Below are 26,536 nucleotides of genomic sequence, written 5' to 3' on the forward strand. Positions count from 1 at the left end.
CAAATTCAGTTCAAAAAAGTTAAGTTTACTCTGTATTAAGTACTAATAAACGAAGTTTTATCATTTAAAATTCAGATTATTAGTAATTGCTTGGTTTAGTTTTATTCAAGTATAAAAAATCATAGAAGCTAAAAAAATAATTTCGAAATTATAAGACACCTAACTCCATTTTATCTATTTACACTGGTTAGAAGTACCAAGCCGTGTGAGGTACATTATTTAATGCTCAAACTAATAATTCCTTAATTTTAAAAGGTTTAAAAAAATCTTTTTAATGATATTTTATATTTGTATGAAGAGTAAATTTAAAATACTAGATAGAAGAAGAGAAAACAGACAGAGGTCATAATGCTACTTTTGACTCGGACATAATGTTTCTGAAGTCGTAACTAATTGTAAACATAAGTTTTAAATCTAGTGTTAAAATGCGAATAACTCATCGGACAACGGTTACCAACTTTCTCGAGTACTGTACCAGCGTATCATTTATCACCGTCCAGCATTTATTGCATTATATACCAGGACGTATTGTTAACACACATGAGTGGGTACTTAACACCTTGTCTATTTCTACCACAAAGCAGTCGTGTGGTTCGGTTTGAAGGGTGCGACAGCTTACGCAATACTATTTCACAATAACATACAAGCTGTGATGTCTATGGGCCCCAGTGACCGATTACATTATGTAAGGCATTTAACCATATAGGTATAAAAATACTATATAGGAAATTCTATCAAAAAGGCGTAAAAATAAAAACATTTTATTATAATTATTTTTTTATTCATTTTATTTATCAATTTCTGTATCTACAACTGATACACAAAAGTTTTGGCAGATACGCTATCCTGATTATTTACAATAAAAATGACATATAGAAAATTACATATCCAATTTGAGATACACAAGTATTAAGTTTCAGAATGTCTAGTTTAAAAAAAAATTATTACAAAAATACAACTTAGTATTTTTCTAACTGGATCTTATCTTAATCTATTTCTTGTGATGGTTATAATATAAAAAGAAGTACAAAATAATCGCCAATATTATCTACGAGTATAAAACACGTACTTGTTCGATGTAACTAATCTTTGTACTAAGGAATGTTAAGACGATCATTATGATACAGAAATTATAAATACAGCTGCTACAACTAACGACGCTGACGTCACAAAGGAGTCACGAACAGAAACAGCATTTAAATTAAGTTCAACAGTTCGCACGAGATCCGTGTCCATAGATGAAGCGGATAATCAGTTTCATGTGTACTCTCTCTATCTCTCTCTCTCTCTGGTCACTGGTTGTACGAATGTTCGACATAAATTATCAAGTGCGTATGTAACTAACAACCCATAGAATATGCCATCGTTTCTCAAACTTTCGTCGCACCGTGTCATAAAATAAGATTCGCATTCGAAATATTGAACGGCAGTGGATTTGGAACTTAGATTTTTGTTAAATTAACTAAAAGGTAGCGATATGAGGGGTGGCCAATCTTTGAATATTTTAGTATCAATTACGTAGTAAAAGGTTGAGAAACGACATCAATAGACAAACAACTTCAACACAATTTAGAGAACAATTCAACAAACAGTCTAGCGAACAAAATGCAGATATTTGTAAGTATAAAAAGTAAATAATTATAACTATACAGTACTATTCTATGGAAGTCTCATAAGAGGGCGCCGCGGCCAAGTGTTTATAACTCGTCTCTGGCAGGCACATCTTCCTCCTCTTCGAATTCGGTCTGCGAAAGAAAACGACATTAAATTAAGAAACTCGAAGTCGTCGTGGCCTAAATAAAGGATTAGACGTCCGGTTCATTCGTGTTGAGCGATGCACCGGTGTTCGAATCCCGCAGGCGGGTACCAATTTTTCTAATGAAATACGTACCTACTCGACAAATGTTCACGATTGACTTCCACGGTGAAGGAATAATATCGTGTAATAAAAATCAAACCCGCAAAATTATAATTTGCGTAATTACTGGTGGTAGGACCTCTTGAGAGTCCGCGCGGGTAGGTACCACCACCCTGCCTATTTATGCCGTAAAGCAGTAATGCGTTTCTGTTTGAAGGATGGGGCAGCCGTTGTAACTATACCTGAGACCTTAGAACTTATATCTCAAGGTAGGTGGCGCATTTACGTTGTAGATCTCTATGCGCTCCAGTAACCACTTAACACCAGGTGCGCTGAGCTCTTTCACCAATTAAAGCAAAAAAATAAAAAACACAAGAAACAATTCAATATGACAAATTTACCATACACAACAACTTCACAAGTCAAGTCACTCAAAAGCTAATGTCATCAGTATTATTATTACATTAAATGTATTGAAGAAGTAATTGGCAAAATGTAAATGTAACAAAGTTTCAAGTTCCATAATAATTTAACCAAACCGTATCATTAACTGAAAGCGTATAATTACAGAACGCGCATGACGAAAACAAACACGCAGCGTTGCAGAAATTACAAATCAAATGTACCGGCTTATTGTATGTTATGCGTATTAATACTAATTAATGGTTTAATGATAGCGTTTGACTTGTTTTGTTTTGTGGTTTATGTTTAAAACAACATGCAACAATAATGAAAATTGACTTCATCAATTTAATTTTTTTATTTTTTTTTATTGCATAGATGTGTGGACAAGGTCATAGCACACCTGGTGTTAAGTGGTTACCGGAGCCCATAGGCATCTACAACCTAAATGCCGCCACCCACCTTGAGATATGAGTTATGAGGTCTCAGTATAGTTACAAGGGCTTCTCAACCCTTCAAACCGAAACGCATTACTGCTTCAGAGCAGAAATGGACAAGGGTGGTGGTACCTACCCACCCGTGTGGACTCATAAGACGTCCTACCACCAGTAAAAAATGATATTATCAATGTAGTCGAATTTAAATTGTGAATTCTTAAGAATGACTCGAAAATTACTAGTTAGAACTTAATAAAATGTAAAAGGGACCACAAGAGAAGCACGAAGATATAAAAAAAAGAATATTTAAAATCAGATCACCAAAAGTTCTGTGACAACACATTTAAAAAAAGTACAGACGAATATAAAAACTCCACCTTTTTTTTATTCACATAATAATATGATTAAAATTATAAATTAACAGTCTTTAAGTGTTGCTTCCACACTATCGAAGCATTTTGGATTTAAAAAAAAAACTATCTTTTTAGCATCGAGACTATATGAGGGATTTTTAGCCAGTACGTATGAGGTCTTTCCAAGGCAAAATTGGATTTGTTTACGCTATGTATTGACCTTATAGGCCTCAAAAATGTTTTCGAATGTACCCATACTTATAGAAATGTGGACTTGTCGCCTTACGCACCAAGTTTTGACTGCGGCATTAGGGAATAGTCGCGAATAAAACGCAGTCAACGTGCCAAATATATCTAAAACAAATAAAGAAATTATGAGAACTCACCACAGAAGGTCCTGGCTCGGCGCCTTCACCGTCGGTCTCAACGAACTTGGTGAGGCCGGCCAGTGTCCTCTCGCCGTTGTAGTCGTGGACCTGAACAAAACAATATTCGTTTTAAAAAAAAAAAAAACAATATTTTTTAATATTCAATATCGAAACTTTGAGAATCGTATGTTTTTTTTTAATGCTTTAAACCTAGTGCTAGTAGTAAGTAGTAATTCTTGTAGGCTGTTAAAATAAAAGAAAGACATCTTTCAAGTTCATTTTCAGTACAAATTGTGTTAATCAAATTTTCAAATTAATGAATTTTATTCATTTATATGGCCACCATAGGACTTACTTAACTCTATAATGACGTATGAGAAAAAAAATTATAAAAAAAAAAAACTGATTTAAAACCCTTCATTAGTTTACTAGCACACTTGTTAGCTCATATATTTCGTCTGAATCACATCTCTCACCTGGTTGTCCTTGCTGTAAAGTTTGATCGTTGGGAAGGACGTGATCTTGGTGTGTTCCAGTTCGTTGGCGGTGGCGTCGATTTTGGCAATGATGACGTCATCGTCGTTCTCAAAGTGCTCGCCGAGCTTGTCGTAGATAGGGACCAGCTGTTTGCAGTGGCCGCACCTATAAAACAAAATTAAATGCTCTTATGTTGGGAGACAAGTACTCTGGGATCTGAGCGCGACCCAAGACCACTTCGTGACAGAAACAATGGGTTTTTATTTCTACCTAAACTGGTAGCCTTTAGAAGTTAGGCCAGCGTAGCTGAGCGAGTAAGTGAGCTCACGGGGCTCTAACCTGAGGACGTTGCTAACACTAGCCCTAGTACGAGCAATGCTTCACAGAACAATAGGGGTCCGATTAACGGTGAACTTACACGTCATTTCACTAAATGTACCCGAACCTGTTTTCCTTTTAATATTAGAACAATGTAGAAGTCGATCGTGGAGAGCGCGAATTTCGTAATCGCTTCGAAAATTCTAATGTAACGGCGCGACAATCTCGCGCAAGTATGAAGATAGGCCACTTTGCATGTTTGTGATCTGGCAAGCGATTCTTTCAAGGATAATTAAAGCAATATTACTACTATCCTTATCGTTCATGGAAATACAATAACTGTTTGTTATTTATAAGGACAGTGATTATTATCAATCTATAACTAAGATAATCTTGATAAAATAACAATTAAAAAACTTAACTGAAATTGACAATATTACACATTAATATGTTACCGGAATTTGAATTCTGATAAATTTTACTTTAACATAAAAACATAAAGCTAATCTAATATTTAATACGGTTAAAAACTATTTTGGTATTTCATTTCATACTACTTACTATATTCTATGTGATAAATGAAGAAAACAAACAATAGCCTCATTATCATTTCATTAAAATAAAAATCCTGCCTTTCATATTGTAATAAAAATAAACATTTCATTTTCCGAACCAGTGAACAAGTCATAATAAAATTGTCACATTCTGTCGGCAAATAAAAATTAATTGTTCGTACGAAATCAACTGAATAACACCTTAACGAACTGAATTAATAGCACTTGTGTAAATTTTATTATACAATATTATAGAGATCTCATAATAGATGTATCATATTATGTTAGATTACATATTGGCTCTACTTCACATAGAGACACTCGACCTTGTCCTGGAGTAAGGACGCGGTGTTACGCAATTTACCTGATTGTTTCTCAACAATACAAGCAATCTTATTATTTCAAATGAAAACTGTCATTAAGGTTGAAATCGTCTGGTGAGCTAATAACTGTGTTTAAAGAAATCAGAAATGCTAGCTAGGTCATAGCTGAGCAAACTTCGTTTGAAGAAAAACATGTTTAATTCAGTATGCGGCAAAAGATATCAGTGGAGACGCTCTGTAAAGGAGTGTTTCCAGGCAACTCTAAGTAATTTTACTACGGTCGTCAGTGGAGCTATGATAAAATAGAGATTATGAGATCCTCTATAACAATTCCTCGGAGCATTGCCCTTGGAACAAACGGTATAAAACACGCAGAGAATCGAAGTCTTTTCATTAAGTATCGACAATTCGAACAGCTCTCTTCTGTATAGAGTCAAATAAGATAATATCTGATATGTTGGAGACGGAGCAGTATTCTCCAAGCAAGGCCTGGTCTTGTTTTTTTGTAGTAAAACACATTCTGTGTCGAGACATGAAAACTCCCAGCAATTTAGAAGCCAATAGACTATAATCTACCAAATGACTCCGGATTGAACACCACTCGAAATATCGACCCTATGAATACATATAGGCTTTAGAAGAAATTGTAACCACATGGCAAAAAGTAAATCCGATGTTCTATTAATTTCTGGAGTTTTCCATACGCTCAAGTAGCAGACTACTGGTTTAGATGGGCTAGCGTCATAGGTACCAGCAATGTGGTCACGGAAAATCGCGAAAACAAAACCTGAACTTACCACAACAAATCACTTAAGAATACATTCAAACTGATAGCTGAGACGTTACTAAAATGAACGCGCTTTGTGATTCACAGAAAAACATGACATTACGTTAATTTATCGAGAAATCATAATAAATTATATACCTACCTTGAATCATTTTTTCATTTTGAATATATAACTTAAAATATACGTTGCTTAACTGACATTTGACGTGTTTCGATTCGATGCATTAGTACGACAATATGGTCGTAGAAATTCGTGAAAAAAAATTAACGTGGTATGAGCATGTTATGCGAAAAAAGGTCACATGATCATCATGTGAGAAAAGGGACTCTGGGTACGAAAGTGATCGGTAATGTAAAGAGAGGGGGGACGTATGACTTGAATGGGCTGTGTGAAAGAGATGCGAGAAGAGAATGGGATATGCGAGATAGAAAGTTGTGAGTGCAGAGATGACGTATGGTAGGTCTGAATGGAATAAGAGGACATGCTGGAACGTCTTCTCGCATTAAAACTGTGTAATCTCAAAACTTACCAATGTTATAGGATTGTGATTTAAAGGTTTACCATGTGATATATTTTTAATATTAATCACCTTTGCAACATTTATTTTTTATTTTTTACCAGTTACATTATCTGTTATTTAAAGTAAGTTAAAATTATGTATTAATTTTGTTAATAGAAGAAGAAAAAAAAAGCTAAAACTAAACAATGCTCTTTTGATAGTATTTATGAGAAAAATATATACTGGTGATACCAAAAGATTCGGCATATTAAACTCAATTTCGAACATTTTTGGTAATTGTACACTTTTAATAAGAAAAGACGACATAATGAGAAAAGAAAAAGATCGAAAGTGATTTAATCGATCGACTTACCAAGGAGCGTAGAATTCGACGAGGACCTTCTTAGTTGTGTCGAAGACGACTTCGTCGAAGTTGGCGGCGACGAGCACTTTGACGGGTTTGGCGGCCCAGTCCGAGGGCAGGTCCTCGCTCAGCAGATGCTGCTTCAGGGTGCCGTCGAAGAACGATTGAACGAATTCCTAAAAGGAAAACTATACGTGTAACTAAAGCTTTCGCTATTTAAACCTCCGGAAGCCTTGAGAAACCAAAAAAAAAAAACGGGGGTTAGGAGACCGCTTCCGAAAACGAAGACAGACGATAGTACTAATGACACCTTTGATGATGGGACGGAAAAAATATATTATTAAAATGTTTTATTAGCATTATTTACGCTCCATCACCTTAGTACAGCTAAATGAAAAGGTAGTTTCATAAAAAATAGGTATGTACTTTACTAAAAAAAAACAGCAATGAAACACAAAATCAAAAACAGCTGATGCTCGGATCAACAAACACACGCGCGCGGCGCGGCGCACACATACTTATTTACAATATTTGTCTAAATAACTCCATCATCATAATATATACGTGTAGTTTGAACTTCGTTTCGAAAACTATTAATAAAAAAATATTAAAAAAATTGTCTACTTTCTTTTAACTTGGTATAGAATTTTAAAACATATCTTTTAATACCACTCTCCGATGAGAGCAAATGGCACACACGAGCAACAAGCAGTCTGTTCGCCGTACATGATCGTACGGACATGGTTATTGTCATGAACGATTCCTTTTTTTTAACGAAATTCTCAATTAAACACGTGAAATTTTATTTTCTTATGTCATTAAATCGAATCAAATGTATTATAAAGGTGAATTGATGTTTTTAATTGAACATCAATTAAGTTTACTCCATTGAAATAGCTGACGAAGTTTTTTTATTATGATATTTTTTCCAAATTTTAAAACTTTAAATGGCTTTCCCGCCTTTGTAATGCAAGGGTGTAATAACGCACTGATAACATATGACCGTTTTAACACATTTAGTAACACAGTCGAAGCGTGACAAATAAACTGCCTCATTATATCGTAAACTGTTTGTATGACAAGGCGATAAGTGATACTTGCAATTTTACTTAATTTGAACGGTGAAAAACAATCTATGCAACTTCAAAAATGTAGGCTAAATAGTTCTACTTTTATTTTAAACCAATATCCAAAAAGGAGAAGGTTCAATGTTCGATTGTACATTTTTTTTTTATTTTTTTTTATTGCTTATATGAGTGGACGAGCTCACAGCCCACCTGGTGTTAAGTGGTTACTGGAGCCCATAGACATCTACGACGTAAACGCGCCACCCACCTTGAGATATAAGTTCTAAGGTCTCAAGTACCTCAATTTTTGGTATGTTCCCAGATTTCTCCGTTATTTTGAAAATACTTTTTAATTATGGTCGAGCTGGTCTCGTTGTTAAGATAGATTACTAATGTATAATATATCGCTCTGGAAGTTGAATTTAAATGTTTTTTAAAATAATTATTATCCTTTTTTTTTGTACTCTTTGTTTTCAAATTAGTGATAATTTTTTGGCATTCACATCTGGCTTTTATCGAATACTAGGTTTTGAAATAATAATTTCCTTGTTCACATTTATTTATCGAAGAAAGACGAAATTAAATCTCAATAGTACGCAAAATACATTATTTATATACTCAACATTGGATAAACTGAAAAAATAAATATTTTATGTTTGTGTGTTTGTGGTCGTCTCAGACTTATTTCATCGTTCATAATTTAATTGAAACTTTTTAGGTTAGGGTCAATGAACGTTTCTCATACATTACCGTCAATGAATTTTTCTCATACATTAGCGTCAATGTACAACAGATAGATGGAACAAAATAATGTTTTTAATCAACGCTGGTCGTAGTCGAGCACAGTAGAACTAACTTATGAATATATATTTTTTTAATTTTACCTCAATAGCGTTAGGCGACAGCTCATTACTGCTGGGCTTGTATTTGGCCATGTCTTGTTCAAGGGCGATCAGACGGGCAGATGGAACCTCATCCTTCTTCATGCCGAAGAACTCCAAGATCCTAATTTAAAGAAAACAAAAAAAAGTGTGTCAATTAAGCTGAAAAAGGCTGTTTTAAAATACGCTATTATTTAAATAGGCCGTGAAAATCGATTTGATGTTTCATATAGACTCCATTTATCGAACGCACTGCACGTGAAATCGAATTTACTCCATATTATTTACCGTTTTCGTGTTTCAACAAATCAAAGGATTTTTCGCTTTGAAATCGTTGAAATTTATCAACCTTATTGGATCCACATGTTGGTTCGTGACGTCATCAATAGTAGACGCGGGCGTCGGAGAGAGAGAGAGAGAGAGAGATAGATAGATGTTTCTAATGCGCACCCTTCCTAATGCCTCTCAATATATCATGAACGTCATCTACATCATTTTAAAGCTATTTCGATGTTATTTCCATTAGAAACGTATATTTTAAACGTGCTTTTGCGTATGAAATAATAAATAAGATCAAACACGACGAATTTCTTCGTTGAAATTTATCATCCATACACAAACGTGTCTTTAATAATTACATATTTTTATGGTGATAGTTGGGGGAAACAATTTCACGGGCCGCCCGATATTTAGCGTGTCTCAAAGTACGTAATCGTTACAATGTGTATTACTCCATCCACTAAGACAAATCTGGGGGCCATTCCAGCTACGCACTGACTGGCAGGTGATCTCATGGACTCAACCTGAGAAAGCTTCCTAACACGGGCCCTAACATGAGCAGTGCTTCGCAGAATCTACCAACGGATCGGAATCGCGACCCACTGAGAAGATTCGGCGAGAAACTCGCTGAGCTGGGACTATGGGTCTTTGTTATTAAAAACCCGTGAAGTTTGCTCACTACAAACTTTAACGCATGACCGACCACGGCGGAAATAGGCAGAACCGTGGTACCTACCTAAGTGCGGGGTCAAATTACGCCGCACCAGCCAGACCCGCCTCTCGGATGTAGGCATGGAATTTAATTCAAAATTTCACATTCACATAGGATCTGTTCAACGACTATTTTTCACGGAAACTTTATCGCTCACGTGGATTTCAGTGATAGCATCGGATTGATTGAATTTATTTTAGATTTGATTAGATTAAAACGAAATTCGTGGTTATCCTATCACGATTACCGTTGTTAGGTACCTAACACGTTTTTAAACGCGTCCTTCGACAGTTTTTTTTAAACTAACAATTATCAGTACACGAAAATGACAGTAGGTATTCAATCTATATATTAATACGTGAAGCAAAAACTTTGTATCCCTTTTTACGAAAATTGCGCGGATGGAGGAGTATGAAATTTCCCACACTTATAGAGAATATAGAGAAGAAGTGCACAATGCTATTTTTTTTTTTAAATAATGCATAAAAGAAACATTAAATCAATAAAGAAAACATTACACACACTACATATTACCATGTATTTGACGCACACACTATTTGCATGAATGCATACTATTTATTGTCAAACTTTTCAATTCCAATTAATTATAGACCAATTTCGACTACTGGGGGACCTCTAGTCTGCATTAATCGACCACTATTGATGTAGTATGTGCAATCTGGTTTCTAATCATTTATGTGAATCGTTTCTCCGAACTTGTCAGTCACAGAAAAGTTCAAGTAATGTGACAGTTGATGAACAAGAAATTTAAAAAAAAACACTTTCTCAAGTTTTTACGTCCTCCCTAATAAAGATTCTAAGATAAGGCTTCGGATTTTTGATTATTTTTTTATTGTTTAGATTATTGTTAAGTGGTTACTGTGGAGCTCATAGACATCAACAAAGTAAATGCCGCTGCCCACCTTGACACATTAGTTCTAAGTCCCAGTTTTTACAGTACAGCGGCTGCTCCACTCTTCAAACCGAAAGGCATTACTGCTTCACGGCAAAAATAGGACGCCCTAGCTCCAGTAAAAACTAACAAGAACAGCCGGCATACTCATAATGTGTTCAGTGTAGACCTTGTATTAAACGTTACTGGTGGTAGGACCTCTTGCGAGTCCGCGCGGATGGGTATCACCGCTCTGCTTATTCCTGCCGTGAAGCAGTAATGCGTTTCGGTTTGAAGGGTGGGGCAGCCGCTGTAACTATACTTGAAACCTTAAAACTTATATCGCAAGGTGGGTGGCGCATTTACGTTGTAGATGTCTACGGGCTCCAGTAACCACCTAACACCAGGTGGGCTGTAATCACGTCCACCCAGTAAACAATAAAAAAAAACATTACCTTTGGTGTTCATCTTCGTCGGCATCGATGGCGACGGTCATGATCCTGTCGCGGTAGGTCTTCGCGACCGGCTTCAAATCCTCAAGGTATTTCTCGAAATCGCCATTTTTCTAAACAAATACACGAAAATTATTCGTTGGCGTCACGAAAAGTCGTACAGAAAAAAGAAAAAAAAAAGATTAACTTTTACTTTCGGTATGAACTAGGCCAACTTCCCCCCAACCACCCCCCCACCTATTCCCTAGTACCTTAAGGAGCTATTCCAGCTTCTCGCGAACGGAGTTGGGCCACCGTTGCGTTGGTCACGAAACGCTAATACATAATATGTCGGAGACGGTCATTAGTTTGGTAGCAAAACGAAACTCGGCACGATTCCCTAGAGGTGACAACACGACCGCGATGTGGTCGGAACTCGGCTAACTTCGTGCTACGACAGAGCCTAGCCGATGAAGGCGAGCGTAGACGCCATTTTTACACTTAACATAACCAGCCGTCTTGAAGAGCGGTGCCTCCGCCCTAGAACTGTCATTCGTTTTTGTTTGCTAACGTCAAGAGAAGATTTCTAAATTGCTCTAAGACAACAAACGTGTTTTGTGTACTCAATATTTCTCTTAACTCGATCACGCAATTCGCCGTTATGATGTCTGACCATGGTGTTAATGCGGTTTCTCCGACACATACATATACATAGTTCAATTTATTTAAAACCAGGTTTCTTTTTTAAACTGTAGTAGATGAGAATTATCCTTTATTAATAACCCTTTAAAGATTTAACTTAACACATAGGTACGTACGTACGTAACGGAATCTTTCAAAGCAATTTTCACCAAGTTTAAATAGGTATAGTAGTATAGTATAGTATAGGTTCAAATAGGTTTAAAATACTATTCATTCGAGTGGTCCTACATTATGCCTTAGTCAGTACAAGCTTTGCGTAGTGTCGTATTTTTTATTGATCGAAACGCAAAAAAATTAGGATTCGCTTGCTATAAAATTTATATTCAATGTCTGTGCGTGAATTTGCTTGCACTTGAGCTAAATTTACACTATTTTATAATTGAGGCCATCAGCGTAAGTGTCCTAACCAAACATTTTTTCATAATCATGCTTATATTATGTATACTGTAATTTATTTAAAATATAATAAATTTTGATGTAAAACCGGCCTATCCATAGTTTCACTTAAAACTTAAACCTCATTGCTGCATAATAACTATGGTAAGCTTAGGCCACTATTGCGGCATCAAATGACACTACTCATTGCTGAAGGTTGCATCTAATATACATTCGATACGTCGGAGCACCGTTATAGCTACCGAATGCTGACAGGGTTCATCGGCCCCGTCCGGACGATTACCTTCCTACGTCAATATTAAGACAATCACGTAGGCGATTTTAAACGTTATCCACGTTTGTTTATAGTGCAATTTTAAATAACACTGTAAACGAACGACAGCTTCAAGATCAGGTTTTTTTTTTTCAGAAGTAATTTGTTCTGATTGGTTAATGAAGAGATAGGCTTTCTATATTAGTCGGGTAATTGAATGAACCAAATTTTGCACGTAGTTTTTGAAATAATATTTTGAGCACTATATAACGCGACCCATTGTAAACGTTATAAGGTAAATCTACTAAAACTACTATTTAATTACATATATGTAATATGTACATAATTTTTTGTTATTTTAGATTTTACAATATGAATATTATTTTTCACAAATTTAATAATCCCTCCGGGCATTTGAATGTAATGATTTAATATTAAAATTTTACCAAAATTTTAAATACATGTTATTGCCTTTGTAGGCATGCGAGCATACGGCCCACCTGATGGTAAGTGGTTACCGTCGCTCATGGACGTCAGCAATGCCAGGGGCAGAGCCAAGCCGCTGCCTTGTGGAACTTTTATCATTGTTCAAAAATGGATTATAACGAATTAAAAGCGAACTCACGGACCATATGGTGCTAAATGGTTATATACGTTCATTATATATAGGATATGTCGATTTTGATATGTCGCCACCGTTAGATAAAAAAATAAGACAAAGTCTAATTATACTATACAGCGGCTGCCCTCTGCTTAGTGACCAAAATGAGCAGAACGGTGATAGCTACCGTACAGACTCACAATACGACGCCTACCACAGTTTAATATTTTTGCCGATTTCATGTTTATTATAATGATATTTATTTATTAACGTGAAAATCGTTTTATTCGATTTTTTTAAGCTATCTCGTATTATTGTAATCTAGATACAATAGCACCACTCTATACGAATACACTGGGCTTCTCAAACATCATTAATGTTCACTCGATTTATGTGAAACAAAATGAAACATGCATTTCCAAAATGCAATTTAAATTGAGGACCCGAATAAATCAAGAAAGAAATATCGAGCGGATAAAAATCTTTTTAGATATTCTTGAAATATTAATTTGCTCTACGTTACGAAGAACTCATAATGAATACAGCAATGTAGAATTGTCAATTTGTATAGAAATTGGAGTTACGATTGAAATCAGACCACGCATATTGAATGACATTACATGTAGGTACATCTATATGTTAAATTGGAATGAATTTTATCACCGTTTCCGACAGACTAATTAATATACAGGAAACCAGATAGGCAAAAAAGCACACGAACGACTCGAAATAATATATGTCTAGTTGACTATGTACACAAGGATGATGCTTTAAATTTCAAAATCTCAGTCTTTAAAAATAAATCAACTGACAATACTTTTTTTTTAAACGCGGATCATCTCAGAAACGTTAGCCGTAAAAATTGAAAAGTAAATATGTATCATAAAATTAAATCAAAATCATAAAGTTAAACACAGATGTGCATATTATTATAAAAGAAATTAACATAATTTATGAGGAGATTATTAATAATTATTTAACAATCAAGCTACAGCGAATTAAAAGTACGATAATATGTGTTTATCATCTTTGCGTTTTATCTTTTAAAAATATTCCAATTGTGCTTTCGATACCGCGTCTTATCCGTGAAAGTTCAACAGTTAAAGGTCACTCGCGTCGTTCACACAATCACGTGGCAGTGAAAGTGCAAGCTCTGTGAAGTATCGTCTATCTACTTTCGTGATCTTAAATGACTTTTATTTACAGATAGAAAATAGGTTACTCATTGACACGAAATACCGTTAGAAAACCTCACGATCAAACCAGTGTTGTCAGCACCGATTATTTATTCATGGCAATTCACAATGATCAATGTTGCTGCCTGTCTATTGATACTGAAAAATTTCTATACTTTCACTTCGAATAGCTTTTGAAAAAAAAAATTTTTTAATGCTAACCCTAGTATTAAGTAGTGTTTTAAATTTAGTAAGAAACTAATAAACTTATTTGTAATTTTTACCGTGTTAATCTCCAAAGGCAGTTAGTTGCGCTATGCACAATTTATGTGTGATAACGCATGGCTTTGGTAAACGCAAAGGCGTTTAAAGGAAATATGTTACGGTGTAACACCGAGGGGAGCCATCGTTCAGTGTGCTTAGTGCGAGTTTTTTAAGTTCTCAATAGCGTAGAAGTCAAATCAAATTTGTATGGACTTGGAACGTTTGCCACTAAGGGCGCTGTTCCAACTGCATACAAATATAAGTTACTTTTACACTGTCGAGAACGTTAAAAACTCGCACTAAGCACACAGTTCAGTTCGTATAATTGAGTATCAAATTAAGTCCATAATTATGCTCTTTGTGCATTGATAACGTAATCATTGTACACAGTAACTGGGTTTTTTTTATTATTAACTTTCTTGACTTCATTTGACCTTATTATAATAATGTTTAAATTTAATGCGAGCATGACAACAGGCATACCTATCTGTTATTTCTATATCCACTAAAGATTTTGATTAATAAAAAACTGTTAGTAACTATAGTTTGTTAAATGTAGCTCGATACGTGGGCAGCGTAAAATTTTTCTTTTCAACTTTGTTTTATAATTGATTTGTCGAATAAAACTCTAGAATGATTATTCTGGGAACCATCTCACTTATCAAGCCATATTTGACAAATTATAATTTTGGTGTTCACTTCATCTACTCTCATAAGAATCTTTGATAACTACAGATCTAATACTTGCAATATTAACTTTCACACAGGTTTATATTAAAAAAAAATCTTTACCTCGGATCTCAGCCTATCACTTCTATGTCAATTGATTAAATAACATAGAACCTATTATAGACACCTATTATAAAAATGGCGAACATCCATAATTTCAAAACAATATATTAGAATCGGTTCCAATTCGAAACAGAATTTCTTACTTCGAATTGATAAGTAATTAAAATACTTTTTAGCAATATAAACTATCAAGAAAATTTACATTTTAACAGTCAATAAATTTAACTTACTTTTACATTTTCTTACTCATCGGTAGCATAATTTTAACTTGTACATACTCTTATTCAAATGTTTCAGATTACAATATTTCAATGTCTGTTTGATAAATAACATAATTTATTCTTACCTTGGATAAGAAGATAAGAAGGTGGTATTTGATCTTTCCACCAAAGATCTTGGAAGCAGTTTCATGCGAGAATTCAACGATAGTAGGCATGCTCTGGACAAACACCCAAGCATTGAGCAGATCCTCAGTGATTTCTTCATCTTCATATTTGACACGTTTCTCTTCGAACTATTAACAAATTTTACAATTTAAATTTGTTATGTTATATGTATGTAGTATTTTTTTTATTGTCATTATAGGCAGACAAACATTCGGTCGATATGATGTTAAGACGCCACTGTCAAAAATGGATGTCAGCAATGCCAGGGGCACAGCCAAGCCGGTACCTACTGCAGGGTATTCTCCACAATCCTCACAAGAAGAAGGATGTGCTCATGAGCACTTGGGAAACATCACTATATGTTCATTCAGAAATATTTTCAGTAGGTTTTTTTTTTGTAATTTCTCATATTTCCATGTTCATAAATAGCAAATAAGCACTATGAGACACTTTCAAAATAACCCTGAATTCTCAATCAGATGTACTAAAATGTTATAAAATCTTGATTTATTTGAAGTTATTTTTAGGTGACAAAATAATTCTACTAGTTCAAGGATTTACATTATTAAAATATGGTATATTATAACAATATGGGGGGTGACTTCAGGACAATTACAATTCAAGATTTTCTTATGCATAATATAAAATAATATCTTTATATCTTATAATATATATTTTAATGCTCTTATTATTTTCAAAGTTTAACTGATGTTGTGAGTATCTGTCGGTTAACATTTTTACATTGCAGTTACTAGCCAAGTGTCAAAATACGATTCTCTCATCTTTGGATAAAAATTATATTGTTAGCACTCAAATAAATTATAGTTATACATTGACCAATTTTCGATATAATCAGTACCAAATGGAAATTATTATATTAATTTAAATGAAAAATGATATTTTGGATAAGTTTGAGTTTTTTTCTTACGTTCTTGAAAAGCACAACATCTTCATCTTCAGCCTCCAACTCCTTGATCACTTTCTCATCGCTGACAATAGCAAATACTTGGTCATCAACAACTTGAGCAGTTGAAAGGAAAGTTTTGGCTCTGGCTGAGCTCTGGTCCGAAAAGAAACCAAATACAATAACAGTATTGGCATCGATAAGTTCTTTAGCCTGTTCAGCAGAGGTGACCTCAACAGCAGGGGGGCCAGTCTTCTTCTTCAGCCAACTGATGATGTCATCAGCTTGACGACCACCTGTTTTACACATGGTTATTGATTAACATGATTTTTATGTTTTAATTGTTAGGCAATCATTATTTATATATTCAACAACTACTCAATGCTATTGGAAAACGAAATAATTGCTATACATTAAGACTACTGTTGAATAATTTATCAGCATACCTAATAAAATGTAGAGCACTAAAACTTTAGACGGTGCCTAAATATCTGAACTTAAATTTTGCTTAGGATTATGCACACATAAATTATATTTTAAGATTGGATATTATTGTGTTATATTAAATAAATAAGATAAAATTGAAAAAAAAAAAATTGTGTACATTTACAACAATTCTTGATGCTCACCTGAATAGTCGATAGGACTGCCATTCCTGAAGAATTTGAGAGTCGGGTATCCTCGTACACCGTAGCTCTCGGCGAGATCCTGTTCTTGAGTTGCGTCAACTTTCGCTAGTTTGATAGGAGATTCTTCTTCAGCCAGCTTTGTTGCTGCCTTGGCGTATTCCGGTGCCAGAGATTTGCAGTGGCCGCACCATGGAGCATCTGTATGAAAAACGGTACAGTCATGACACTGTGACGTGCGATGTGATACAGGTACCGGCCGGCCGAGTTTTAATGTGTCTACTAAACACATCTATCCAGTTACAGATGGATTTTAATTGCAGCATGAAAATGAAATAAAATTATAAATATTTCATAGAAAAACAAGTATTAAGTCAGTTTTACTTACAGAATTCAACTAAAATGTACTCCGTGGTTGTAATTACAGTTTCAAAGTTAGCTTTACTCAAAACGAGCACATTTTCTTCAGTGGGCACTTCATCTCCGAGAGCGAGCCCTAGCAGGGCTATAGCCGTGAAAATTAAAACACGCATTTCGATATTATCGGCACCTTTTTGCTAGCCTACTCAGAAGACGGAACTCTGTAAAATGCCGAAAAGCGCCACTTCATTCCCTTTGCCAAACTTGACGTGGCAGCGTCGAATGTGTGTTTGGCTCTGATTGGTCAATTTTTTTGTTTTAAAATTGACAGCAAGACAAAGGAAAATGTAGTACTAAGTTTGTTCTTGAAATTGAATTTAAAACGAAAACATCACATAATTTTAATTTTGTATGCAAAATGACTAACTAAAAATATAATTTTATTAAGTGTATATTTAAATTACTTTCAAGTATTTTGATATTTCCAAACGTAATTCATGACGAATGACGTTATCAAATTGACAATGGTTTGACAACGCAGGACAGTAAAAACAGATGTTTTTGACATAACTAAACTAACAAACAAATTATAACAACTGTGAAAGAGAACATTTGAAACTAGGCCATTCAAAAAAAAAAAGACAACTATTACTGTTTCTGTACGTAAGTATGTACTAATTACATTGGTTATATTTTGCAATTTCATATTAAAAATGCCCAATTTCTTGCCATTATTAAATCACATACATATTCAATAGGTTAACTTAAATTTTCATCTAACTTTTACTAAATCACTATAAAACTACTAACCACCCAATAAATTGAACAAAACAACTAATTCTAATTTCACGTCGATAAAATAACAGTATTATTTAAATCACTGTGTCCCTGAAACATACAATACTTCATAAATGTTAGGAACCATGGAAATATCCTCAAGAATGTAGACTAGACAATGGCATTAGATAATAAAGCCAATACAAAAAAATTTACTACGCGCACCTGTCGACATAGCGGAACTCATAAATAGTAATTTACAAATACTGGCACATAGACGGGTCGAACTAATGTAGATTTATTTTAGATGATTTAAAATTGGAACCAATCCAATTTTTATACCCACCTCCTTACTCATTAACAGTCTTCATTTAGTTAGCGCGGTTGTTTCTTACTTCATAGTAATTAGAAGATATTGAAGGTTTGTTAAATAACCATAAAATGCATAAAATTGTTGTAATAAAAGTTATGGTAGCTGAAGTACTCAGTTGAACCTTTTTGTAAATATTATAAAAGTGAATTACATGATAATTAGTCAAGCCAATTAATCTAGAATCTTAGTATAATGTTTAGAAAATAATAAATCAAAATTACGATTAGAGCAAATAAAATTCCTAATCTTGATCAATTTTAGATGCCTGAGTACACAGTAACATCAGAGATTTACGAAGAATATGATTACACAAGTAATATAACTCCCAGCGCAAATGGAAGTAAGTGAAAAATATAATTTCCTCAGATTATCAATAAAAAACTATAAATGGTACTGTTTTAGTTATTTGACATTATGTCAAAACTTCATAATGTTGTCAAACATAGAAAAATATTGAAATATTGAATATTGAAAGTATAGGTGTGCATTTAGATGCCTGATCAAGTTTGATGGGTATCTGATATTACAGTTCAATAAAATATTCATTTTTTGGGTAATAACTGCAGCTGAACCCATAATATCGATAAATGGCAACTATCTATTACAGAGTAGTTTGTAAAAATGTAACCACTTTGAATTCTGTAATTCTCAGAATATTTAAATCATTCTGTTTTCGGGGTTTTTAGGAAACTGCTTAATATTAAGTAGGTTGTGGAAGAGTATGTCTATCTTAGTTAATAAAAATAACATTATATACTTAATATTAATATTAAATGTGGATCAGTTGACACCATTACATTTCGATGTTGTGACTTCATGTCTATTTATGATCTAAATTCCTATGTAAAAAATGTATTGGGCGATGTGATCATGCTAGTGTTGAAATCCTGCAGACAGTACCAATTTAGATAATAGGTACTTAAATGAAACGCGGCTTTGCACGTGTGGTCAAGGGAAAAGGCGCCATTTATTTTTCTAAAATGTCCCAAAAAAATTTAAAGATAGTAAAACAGTTTCTAAACTATTTCCAGAAATATAATTAGAAATGATAACAAAACAACTTTTTCGTTTTTCGCGACTATCGTTAAGTATCTCAAAAGGCCTGTGTCTGTTGATCTAAAACTAACACAAAAATTCTAAATCTAACACAAAAATCGTGTCAATCCGCTGCTTCGTTTCGACGTGAAAGAAGGACAAACAAACACATAAACGGGCCTCGATAACTACTTAACTAGGTACTCAATAAATATAGCCCAAGAGCCCGTGGGCTCTACCTGTATGTATTGAATATATATAATATATGAGGAATTGAATTTTTTTTTGATCAGCATTATACCGTATTATTTATAATTATTGCATAAAAAATTCACTTCTTTATTGTCTAACTAATGAAGTTTAGCATATAGAATATAAAATAAATATTAATTTCGGTAAATACATTGCTAAAGTAAATCGCAAGTAAATTATATTCCTCTAAAACAGTGAACGGAAAACATAATATACATCTGGCCGGGTAGTAGCTAAGATTTTATTATATGTTGATGTGTGTACGCAATGTAGAGGTCTGCCGTGATCAATATAATTTTTTTAGACTATAATAAACAACATATTATTAAATCAATGGCAGATCTGGTCAATTACTTTCAAAATTTTATTTTTTTAGCATTTTCAAAGTGGTCTGCCACAAAGTAAAATGCGCGATAATGGTCTGCCATTCTTATTTTCCGATAATAATAATCATATATTTTCAAAATTTCAAAACGGCAGACGTGGTCAAATGGATTTAAAATCCGTCAAAATCGGTACCTGTCCCACCTGAGCGCTCGGCGCGTCGACCACTTTGAGCTTAGTGAGTCCACACCTCATGCATGGTAGGTACAGGGGTCTCAATGTACGAAAATTCAGGTCTGGTCAAATACATACAGGTAGAGCCCACGGGCTCTTGGGCTAATAGCTATAATACTATTAAATTTGGGTCTTGTGAAATTGTTTATTAAACAATGTGTACGTCGTTGCAGATGTCATATCGGAATTTCCATTTTTGCTACCCATAACCGGACAAACTGCTAAGTTTGATGAAGACGGTGACCTAGATGCTGTAAGACCTAAAAGAAAAGTTATAAGAATTGGTATGTTTTCGTATATATTTGCCTTTGGTTGTTTATGTATGCATTATTTTTTCAGCCATCCTTTATTAGCTAAAGTAGCGAACGTGAGAGAGGGCGTTCTTCTCTCTCTCTCTAGGCTCTACAATTTCGACTTGGTGTGGAGACAGCGTACATCCACGATTCCGACTTGGTGTGGAGAGAGCGTTCTTCTCTCTCTCTCCACACGCAGTTGTAATCGTGGGGCCGAGAGCTAGGATAGGGATATTGACCGAATTCTGATCCCCAAGGTCGGTTTACGGATCCTCGCAGGATGTAAGATGATGTGTGAGCTGTTCTGTACGTATCTTGCGGGTGCACCAGCAACAGGGTAACGGTAGAAGGCATTCTCCAACCAACGACAGCTGAGGCTAACCCAACAGGGCGTACCGGGGATGCGTGCCGAGATGAGTATTATTTCATGTGAGGTTCACCCACTCATCCAGCCGCGGATTGTTGAACGACAGGATTTTGTTCAACATTGAAATTTATTATGCATTAATTATGCATTTTCGCATACCGCCCTCATCGGGTAGATGGAAGACAACATTCAAAACTGCTTAGAGGCAGGAATAATCACAATTCTGTTTATTTCTTAAGGCTCACTCTTCTCTCTTTTCGTCTAAATGGGCGTACACACCTGGGCATTTACGTTGTAGATGTATATGGGCTCCGGTAACCATTTAACACCAGGTGGGCCATGAGTTCGTCCATCCACCTACGCAATAAATAAATAATAATATATATAATATAATTCTGGAATTCAAATAAAAAAGCAACATTTTTCGATTCATTACAGAACACAGCCCCAAAACGGCAATATCTTTAGTGGGCCGACAAGTATGGAGAGGAGCATTTCTATTAGGAGACTGGTTAATACACCTTGGCTTAAAAGGCGAGCTCTCCAATAAGAATGTTCTAGAATTAGGAGCAGGTACAGGAGTGACGAGTATCGTCGCTGCCCTGTTCGCTGAGAAAGTAGTGTGTACAGGTAACGGTTGCAACGGTTTATTTATTAGTAATAATTGTACAATATGAATGTTTTTGAACAGCTCAACGTCAATTACTTTTGTTATTTTTTTCAATTGAAGTTTTTTTTTTACCTCAGGCGTTGTTCGCGCCTCTGCTTTTTTTAAAATTTATTTTATGTTTTTTTATTTCTTTATTGCTTAGATGAGTGGACGAGCTCACAGCCCACCTGGTGTTAAGTGATTAATGGAGCCCATAGACATCTACAATGTAAATTCGCCACCCACCTTGAGATATAAGTTCTAAGGTATCAGTATATGTAGTTACAACGGCTGCCCCGCCCTTCAAACCGAAACGCATTATTGCTTCACGGCAGAAATAGGCGGGATGGCGGTACCTACCCGTGCGGACTCACAAGACGTCCTACCACCAGTTATGTCCGCACTGCATCTCAAGTAAAAGTCAATTTTAAATTCACCTTTGCGATAAGTTTACATGCTATCAAGAACCTACTTGCAGGTCACAAACCGAATTATACACATTGTAAGGAATCTCTCTGATGCAATAATATAGATGAATGAACCTAAAAACAACTTTAAATAAATTTATCACACTAAAACACTGAACAAGTATTAATCTGAGTGATGTTAGTTCATTTTTACTTTTAATCTTCTATTCTTCTACATATATAAAAATGAATTGCTGTTCGTTAGTCTCGCTAAAACTCGAGAACGGCTGGACCGATTTGGCTAATTTTGGTCTTGAATTATTTGTGGCAGTCTAGAGAAGGTTTAAAGGTAGTTAAATGTGAAAATACTCGGAATTAAATAAAAATAACAATTTTGTTGTTCCTTTGATGTTTCCCCCGTCGGACGGATTCCTTTTGTTCGTTTTGAGTTTATTTTATACAAAAATGTAGATCTTTTATTTATAGATTGAGGCGCTACGAAGTCTGCCGGGTCAGCTAGTGTTTAATAATAATTAATCACCTTGTTATAGACATCAACGTAGGAGGTATCCTGGATCTAATAAACCTGAATGCGAAGTACAATAAGGATTTAATAAAATCACATTTCTCTGTAATGCCGCTGGACTTCACCGATACCGCGTGGAGTTCAAAACTTAATAATGTGATCAAAGAAGTCGACTTCATTATTGCGGCTGATGGTGAGTCAATGCACTTTTATTACAGACGAAGGTAGGCGAAAATACTACTCACCCGAGAGCAAATGCTCATTAAGACTCAATGTCTGCACAGCGTCTATTATCTGTAGTCTAAGATACAGATGCTTTGAATATTACTTATAACAACATAACATCGTTTTTAATCTTTACTCGAGGGATTTGTCGATGTTGTATAATATTGAGGCTAAAATACTTAATTGAGGATACGGACTTAAGTTTAAGATTAACATAGTCTTAAAATACTTTTATAATACTTGTCTAAAACTAATGTTATTTTTAGCGTAATAATAATACTTAATAATTTTAGTAATGTTTTTTGTATTAACGAGTTGGGCGTTTTGGTGCAAACTGTAAGCCTGACTTTGTATTGAATTGAATAAATAAATAAAACATTTTTTTTTTTATTGCTTAGATGGGTGGACGTGCTCACAGCCCACCTGGTGTTAAGTGGTTACTGGAGTCCATAGATATCTACAACGTAGCCGCGCCACCCACCTTGAGATTCAAGTTCTAAAGTCTCAGTATAGTTACAACGGCTGCCCCAGCCTTCAAACCGAAACGCATTACTGCTTCACGGCAGAAAATAGGCAGGGCGGTGGTGCCTATCCAAACCCACAGACACAGCCCACTGAGTTTCTCGCCGGATCTTCTCAGTGGGTCGCGTTTCCGACCCGGTGGTAGATTCTACGAAGCACTGCTCTTGCTAGGGTCAGTGTTAGCAATTCTCCGGTTTGAGCCCCGTGAGCTCACCTACACAAGCTAGGGTAAGCTGAAATAGCCTCTCAAGGCTAACAGCATAGGCAGGAAAAAAAAAAAAAAACGTTGCCTATCCGTGCGGACTCACAAGTAGTCCTACCACCAGTAATTTACGATCTGACATTTTGACATTTAGGGTCGTATTTTAAACTATTTAACTTAAAAATAATATTTTACAATTATGTATAAATATAAGATTAACATTATCGATGTGGTTTATTTAAATATTCCAGTGATATACGACGATGATGTGACAGCAGCCTTCATATCCACTATACAAAAGATACTTAACTTGAAACCTCCAAAAACTGTGTACGTTGTGTTGGAGAAGCGTTATGTGTTTACAATAGAACATCTGGATTGCGTCGCGCCGTGTTACGAGACATTCCTCACTTTGTTGGACAAAGTGAAATCAGAAAACGTTCATTCCACTTGGACAGTCGAACAACTACCTCTAGATTTTCCAAAATATTTCACTTACGACAGAGTGAAAGATCTAGTGTTATGGAAGATATCATCCAAATAGAACTGTGATATAAATATATTTATAGATTTTATTATGTAATGAAGACAATAAAAGACTATTTTAGCACCGAATAATTATGCATTTTATTCACAGAATTTACGTACCTAATAAATAATATAATGAAATAATTTAATTTCATAATTTAATACTTTATAAAAACACCAAACTGAAATAAGTATGACCATGTGTTACTTCTTTGTTGGCCAAAATTCATTGTATTTTGTAAGAAATGTTTTCCTCAATTCAGAATTTCTTGCCTGTTGGTCTTTTTCTTTACTGAGAGCTTCAACGCTCTGCCCAACACAGAGGTCACCGGTAAAGTGAATTATCATTACTTGAGTGTTAAAAGTGACATTTTTGTCAGGATTCTGTTTTGTGTAGTTTGTTCGTGGGTCATATTCGACCTGGTATTGCAGTGTTGCTTCATCGTCTGCAAACAATGAAATAATAACAGAGTTTTGGAAGCCACAAATAAATATACTTTAGACTGCCAAAATCACATGTTGAAATTATGTAAGTCATTTAAAATAACCTCTTTTATGTTAAAGAAAAATGTTACGAATCAAACAAAAAAAAACGAAGGTTTGCAAAAAAAATTATTTATGAAATTGCAGCATGAAAGTACACATTTTTCAGAAGGTGTTAGGATTTATTTTATTTTTTATATTAATTTAAAAACATCTAACTGCTATAAAACATGCGCACCACAAAATGTGAAATGTGATTTTTCAACTTTCCAATAAGGGTTTCCAAATAGAAAAACTCGGTTTAAATCTGATTTTCTATGACAAGAGTATTCAGAGGGTTTATAACGGTTCTCGTAACCGAACTATTGATATAATATAATATAATAGGTAATAAAAACAAACTTTTCACTATCAAATGCAACCAAAATATAAGGTGAACTGCTCGAGAAACGCGGGTTTCGTCTTTGCGTCTTAGAGCAGGTTCACGAAAACATCTGTTTGCTAAAATTATGTGTTCAATATTTCTATTTAGCTTGGTAAATAATCAAAAATTCAACTCAAGGTACTTTACGTTTTGACTTCAGGAATGGTCTCTCATTGTACCCTGTTTATACCTAGTACTCAAAATATTTAAATCCTAATACACTTAGTAATTGTTATATATTGACAATATTCATTAGTAATTGTAATGATCGACTCAAATATACATACTGAATTCTTCAACACCTTGAACAGAGGAATCTCCGGTGCACTCTGGCCCACAACGACCGTCTTTTAAGATTCCTCTCATCGTAGTCAACTTACTGACCGCCTTCTCGCTGCTTTTCATGTATTGGTCACACTTGTGCTTATCCATGTTACGGAGAAACTTTTTCATCTAGAACCAATAATATAGCAAATAAAATAGAAAATGATTATCTAATACCTAAAAATTTATTTTTTTCCTTCAATAAGCAACCTAGTAAAGCTTTATACTAATACAATAATAGGTTTACCGTTTTTGATAATTTCTTAGGTGGGTCCGTATACGACATTTTCGGTTCACCCGGATTGCTTCCAATAACGTGTAATGTATTTTTCGGTAAATCATAATCTGAGTAGACCGAGGCTTGTCGTTCTGGTGTTTCTTTTGGTCTGGATCCTGTCGAGGATTTGCTGTTTGTTGGTACGTAAGTCGATTTCGCGGCGTCATCTGGCTGTACATTTTGCACAGTTTTGTTCTTGGCGTTCTTTTTCCTTCGAACGGGAGAATCGTCGTTGGACAAACTCTCCTCTGATGTCGATGGAAACACTTCATTCAGACTAAGCACTTCCACATTGCAGTCGTCCAGATTTGAAGCTGTATCAACATCCGCTAAACACGGCTGGTCTGTTGAGTGAATGCTGATGAACGATCTTTGACCAGAACAAAAACCAGCTCCATCATTCGTTGTGGATGGTTTCTTTGAAACCGTCACTGAAATTTCAACGATTTAATTTAATATTTCTGTATCTCTCCTACTTGTTTGATTTCGATCCATCCCACTTACCGGCGTAAATACAGGATTCTAGACCTTCCATTTCGCCTAAAAGTTATAACCGTTAATTCTCTATGTACTTTATTTTAATTTAAATAATAAGTTATATGTGATATACCTTTAACCTCATTTCCCTGGGGCTTATTGTCTACATCTATTTTGTTTTTAATATTAAACTTATTGATATTCTTCGTATATGACATTATAAACAACAAATTTCAGTTTGGGAATGTTGTCAAACAGCTTTCCATTTTTCAGTTCTTGTTGACAACGGTACTACGTTTTTTTTTTACATTGACTATTGTTTTTTGGCATTGATGGAAAGTTTTCGACTAGTCAAAATTCATAAATCGTGTAATA

General features: G+C 34.7%; 3 protein-coding genes across 10 annotated transcripts; 1 reads left to right on the forward strand and 2 right to left on the reverse strand.

The window, feature by feature from the left end:
* Nucleotides 1-773: 773 nt before the first annotated feature.
* On the reverse strand, nt 774-17,741 carry Pdi (protein disulfide isomerase). The gene is given in 10 exon segments (NM_001043706.1): nt 774-1,745; nt 3,437-3,526; nt 3,895-4,060; nt 6,751-6,917; nt 8,693-8,813; nt 11,028-11,137; nt 15,533-15,700; nt 16,501-16,772; nt 17,106-17,303; nt 17,491-17,741. Coding segments are annotated over 10 exon segments (1,485 nt in total). The 5' UTR covers nt 17,636-17,741; the 3' UTR covers nt 774-1,697.
* Nucleotides 17,742-17,964: 223 nt separating this feature from the next.
* Nucleotides 17,965-24,266, forward strand: LOC101738227 (methyltransferase-like protein 22). Of its 6 annotated transcripts, none has more exons than XM_012695090.4 (6): nt 17,965-18,121; nt 18,874-18,952; nt 20,631-20,741; nt 21,556-21,747; nt 22,725-22,892; nt 23,900-24,266. In XM_012695090.4, the coding sequence occupies exons 2-6, from the start codon at nt 18,874-18,876 to the stop codon at nt 24,190-24,192; spliced, it is 843 nt and encodes a 280-aa protein (XP_012550544.1). In that variant the 5' UTR covers nt 17,965-18,121; the 3' UTR covers nt 24,193-24,266. The 6 variants fall into 6 exon arrangements, with proteins under 6 accessions (XP_012550544.1, XP_004931567.1, XP_012550545.1 ...); XM_004931510.5 differs by having other exon boundaries at nt 17,983-18,125; XM_012695091.4 differs by having other exon boundaries at nt 17,989-18,129.
* Nucleotides 24,251-26,467, reverse strand: LOC101738357 (uncharacterized). Of its 3 annotated transcripts, none has more exons than XM_004931511.5 (5): nt 26,295-26,467; nt 26,189-26,224; nt 25,655-26,115; nt 25,371-25,536; nt 24,251-24,622 (listed from the first exon to the last, which is right to left on the reverse strand). In XM_004931511.5, the coding sequence occupies exons 1-5, from the start codon at nt 26,377-26,379 to the stop codon at nt 24,381-24,383; spliced, it is 990 nt and encodes a 329-aa protein (XP_004931568.1). In that variant the 5' UTR covers nt 26,380-26,467; the 3' UTR covers nt 24,251-24,380. The 3 variants fall into 3 exon arrangements, with proteins under 3 accessions (XP_004931568.1, XP_021207144.1, XP_021207143.1); XM_021351469.3 differs by having other exon boundaries at nt 26,302-26,430; XM_021351468.3 differs by lacking the exon at nt 26,189-26,224 and having other exon boundaries at nt 26,295-26,458.
* Nucleotides 26,468-26,536: the final 69 nt, after the last annotated feature.

This window comes from Bombyx mori, chromosome 11, assembly GCF_030269925.1.
Source record: "Bombyx mori chromosome 11, ASM3026992v2".
In the NCBI taxonomy this organism is placed as follows: domain Eukaryota; kingdom Metazoa; phylum Arthropoda; class Insecta; order Lepidoptera; family Bombycidae; genus Bombyx; species Bombyx mori.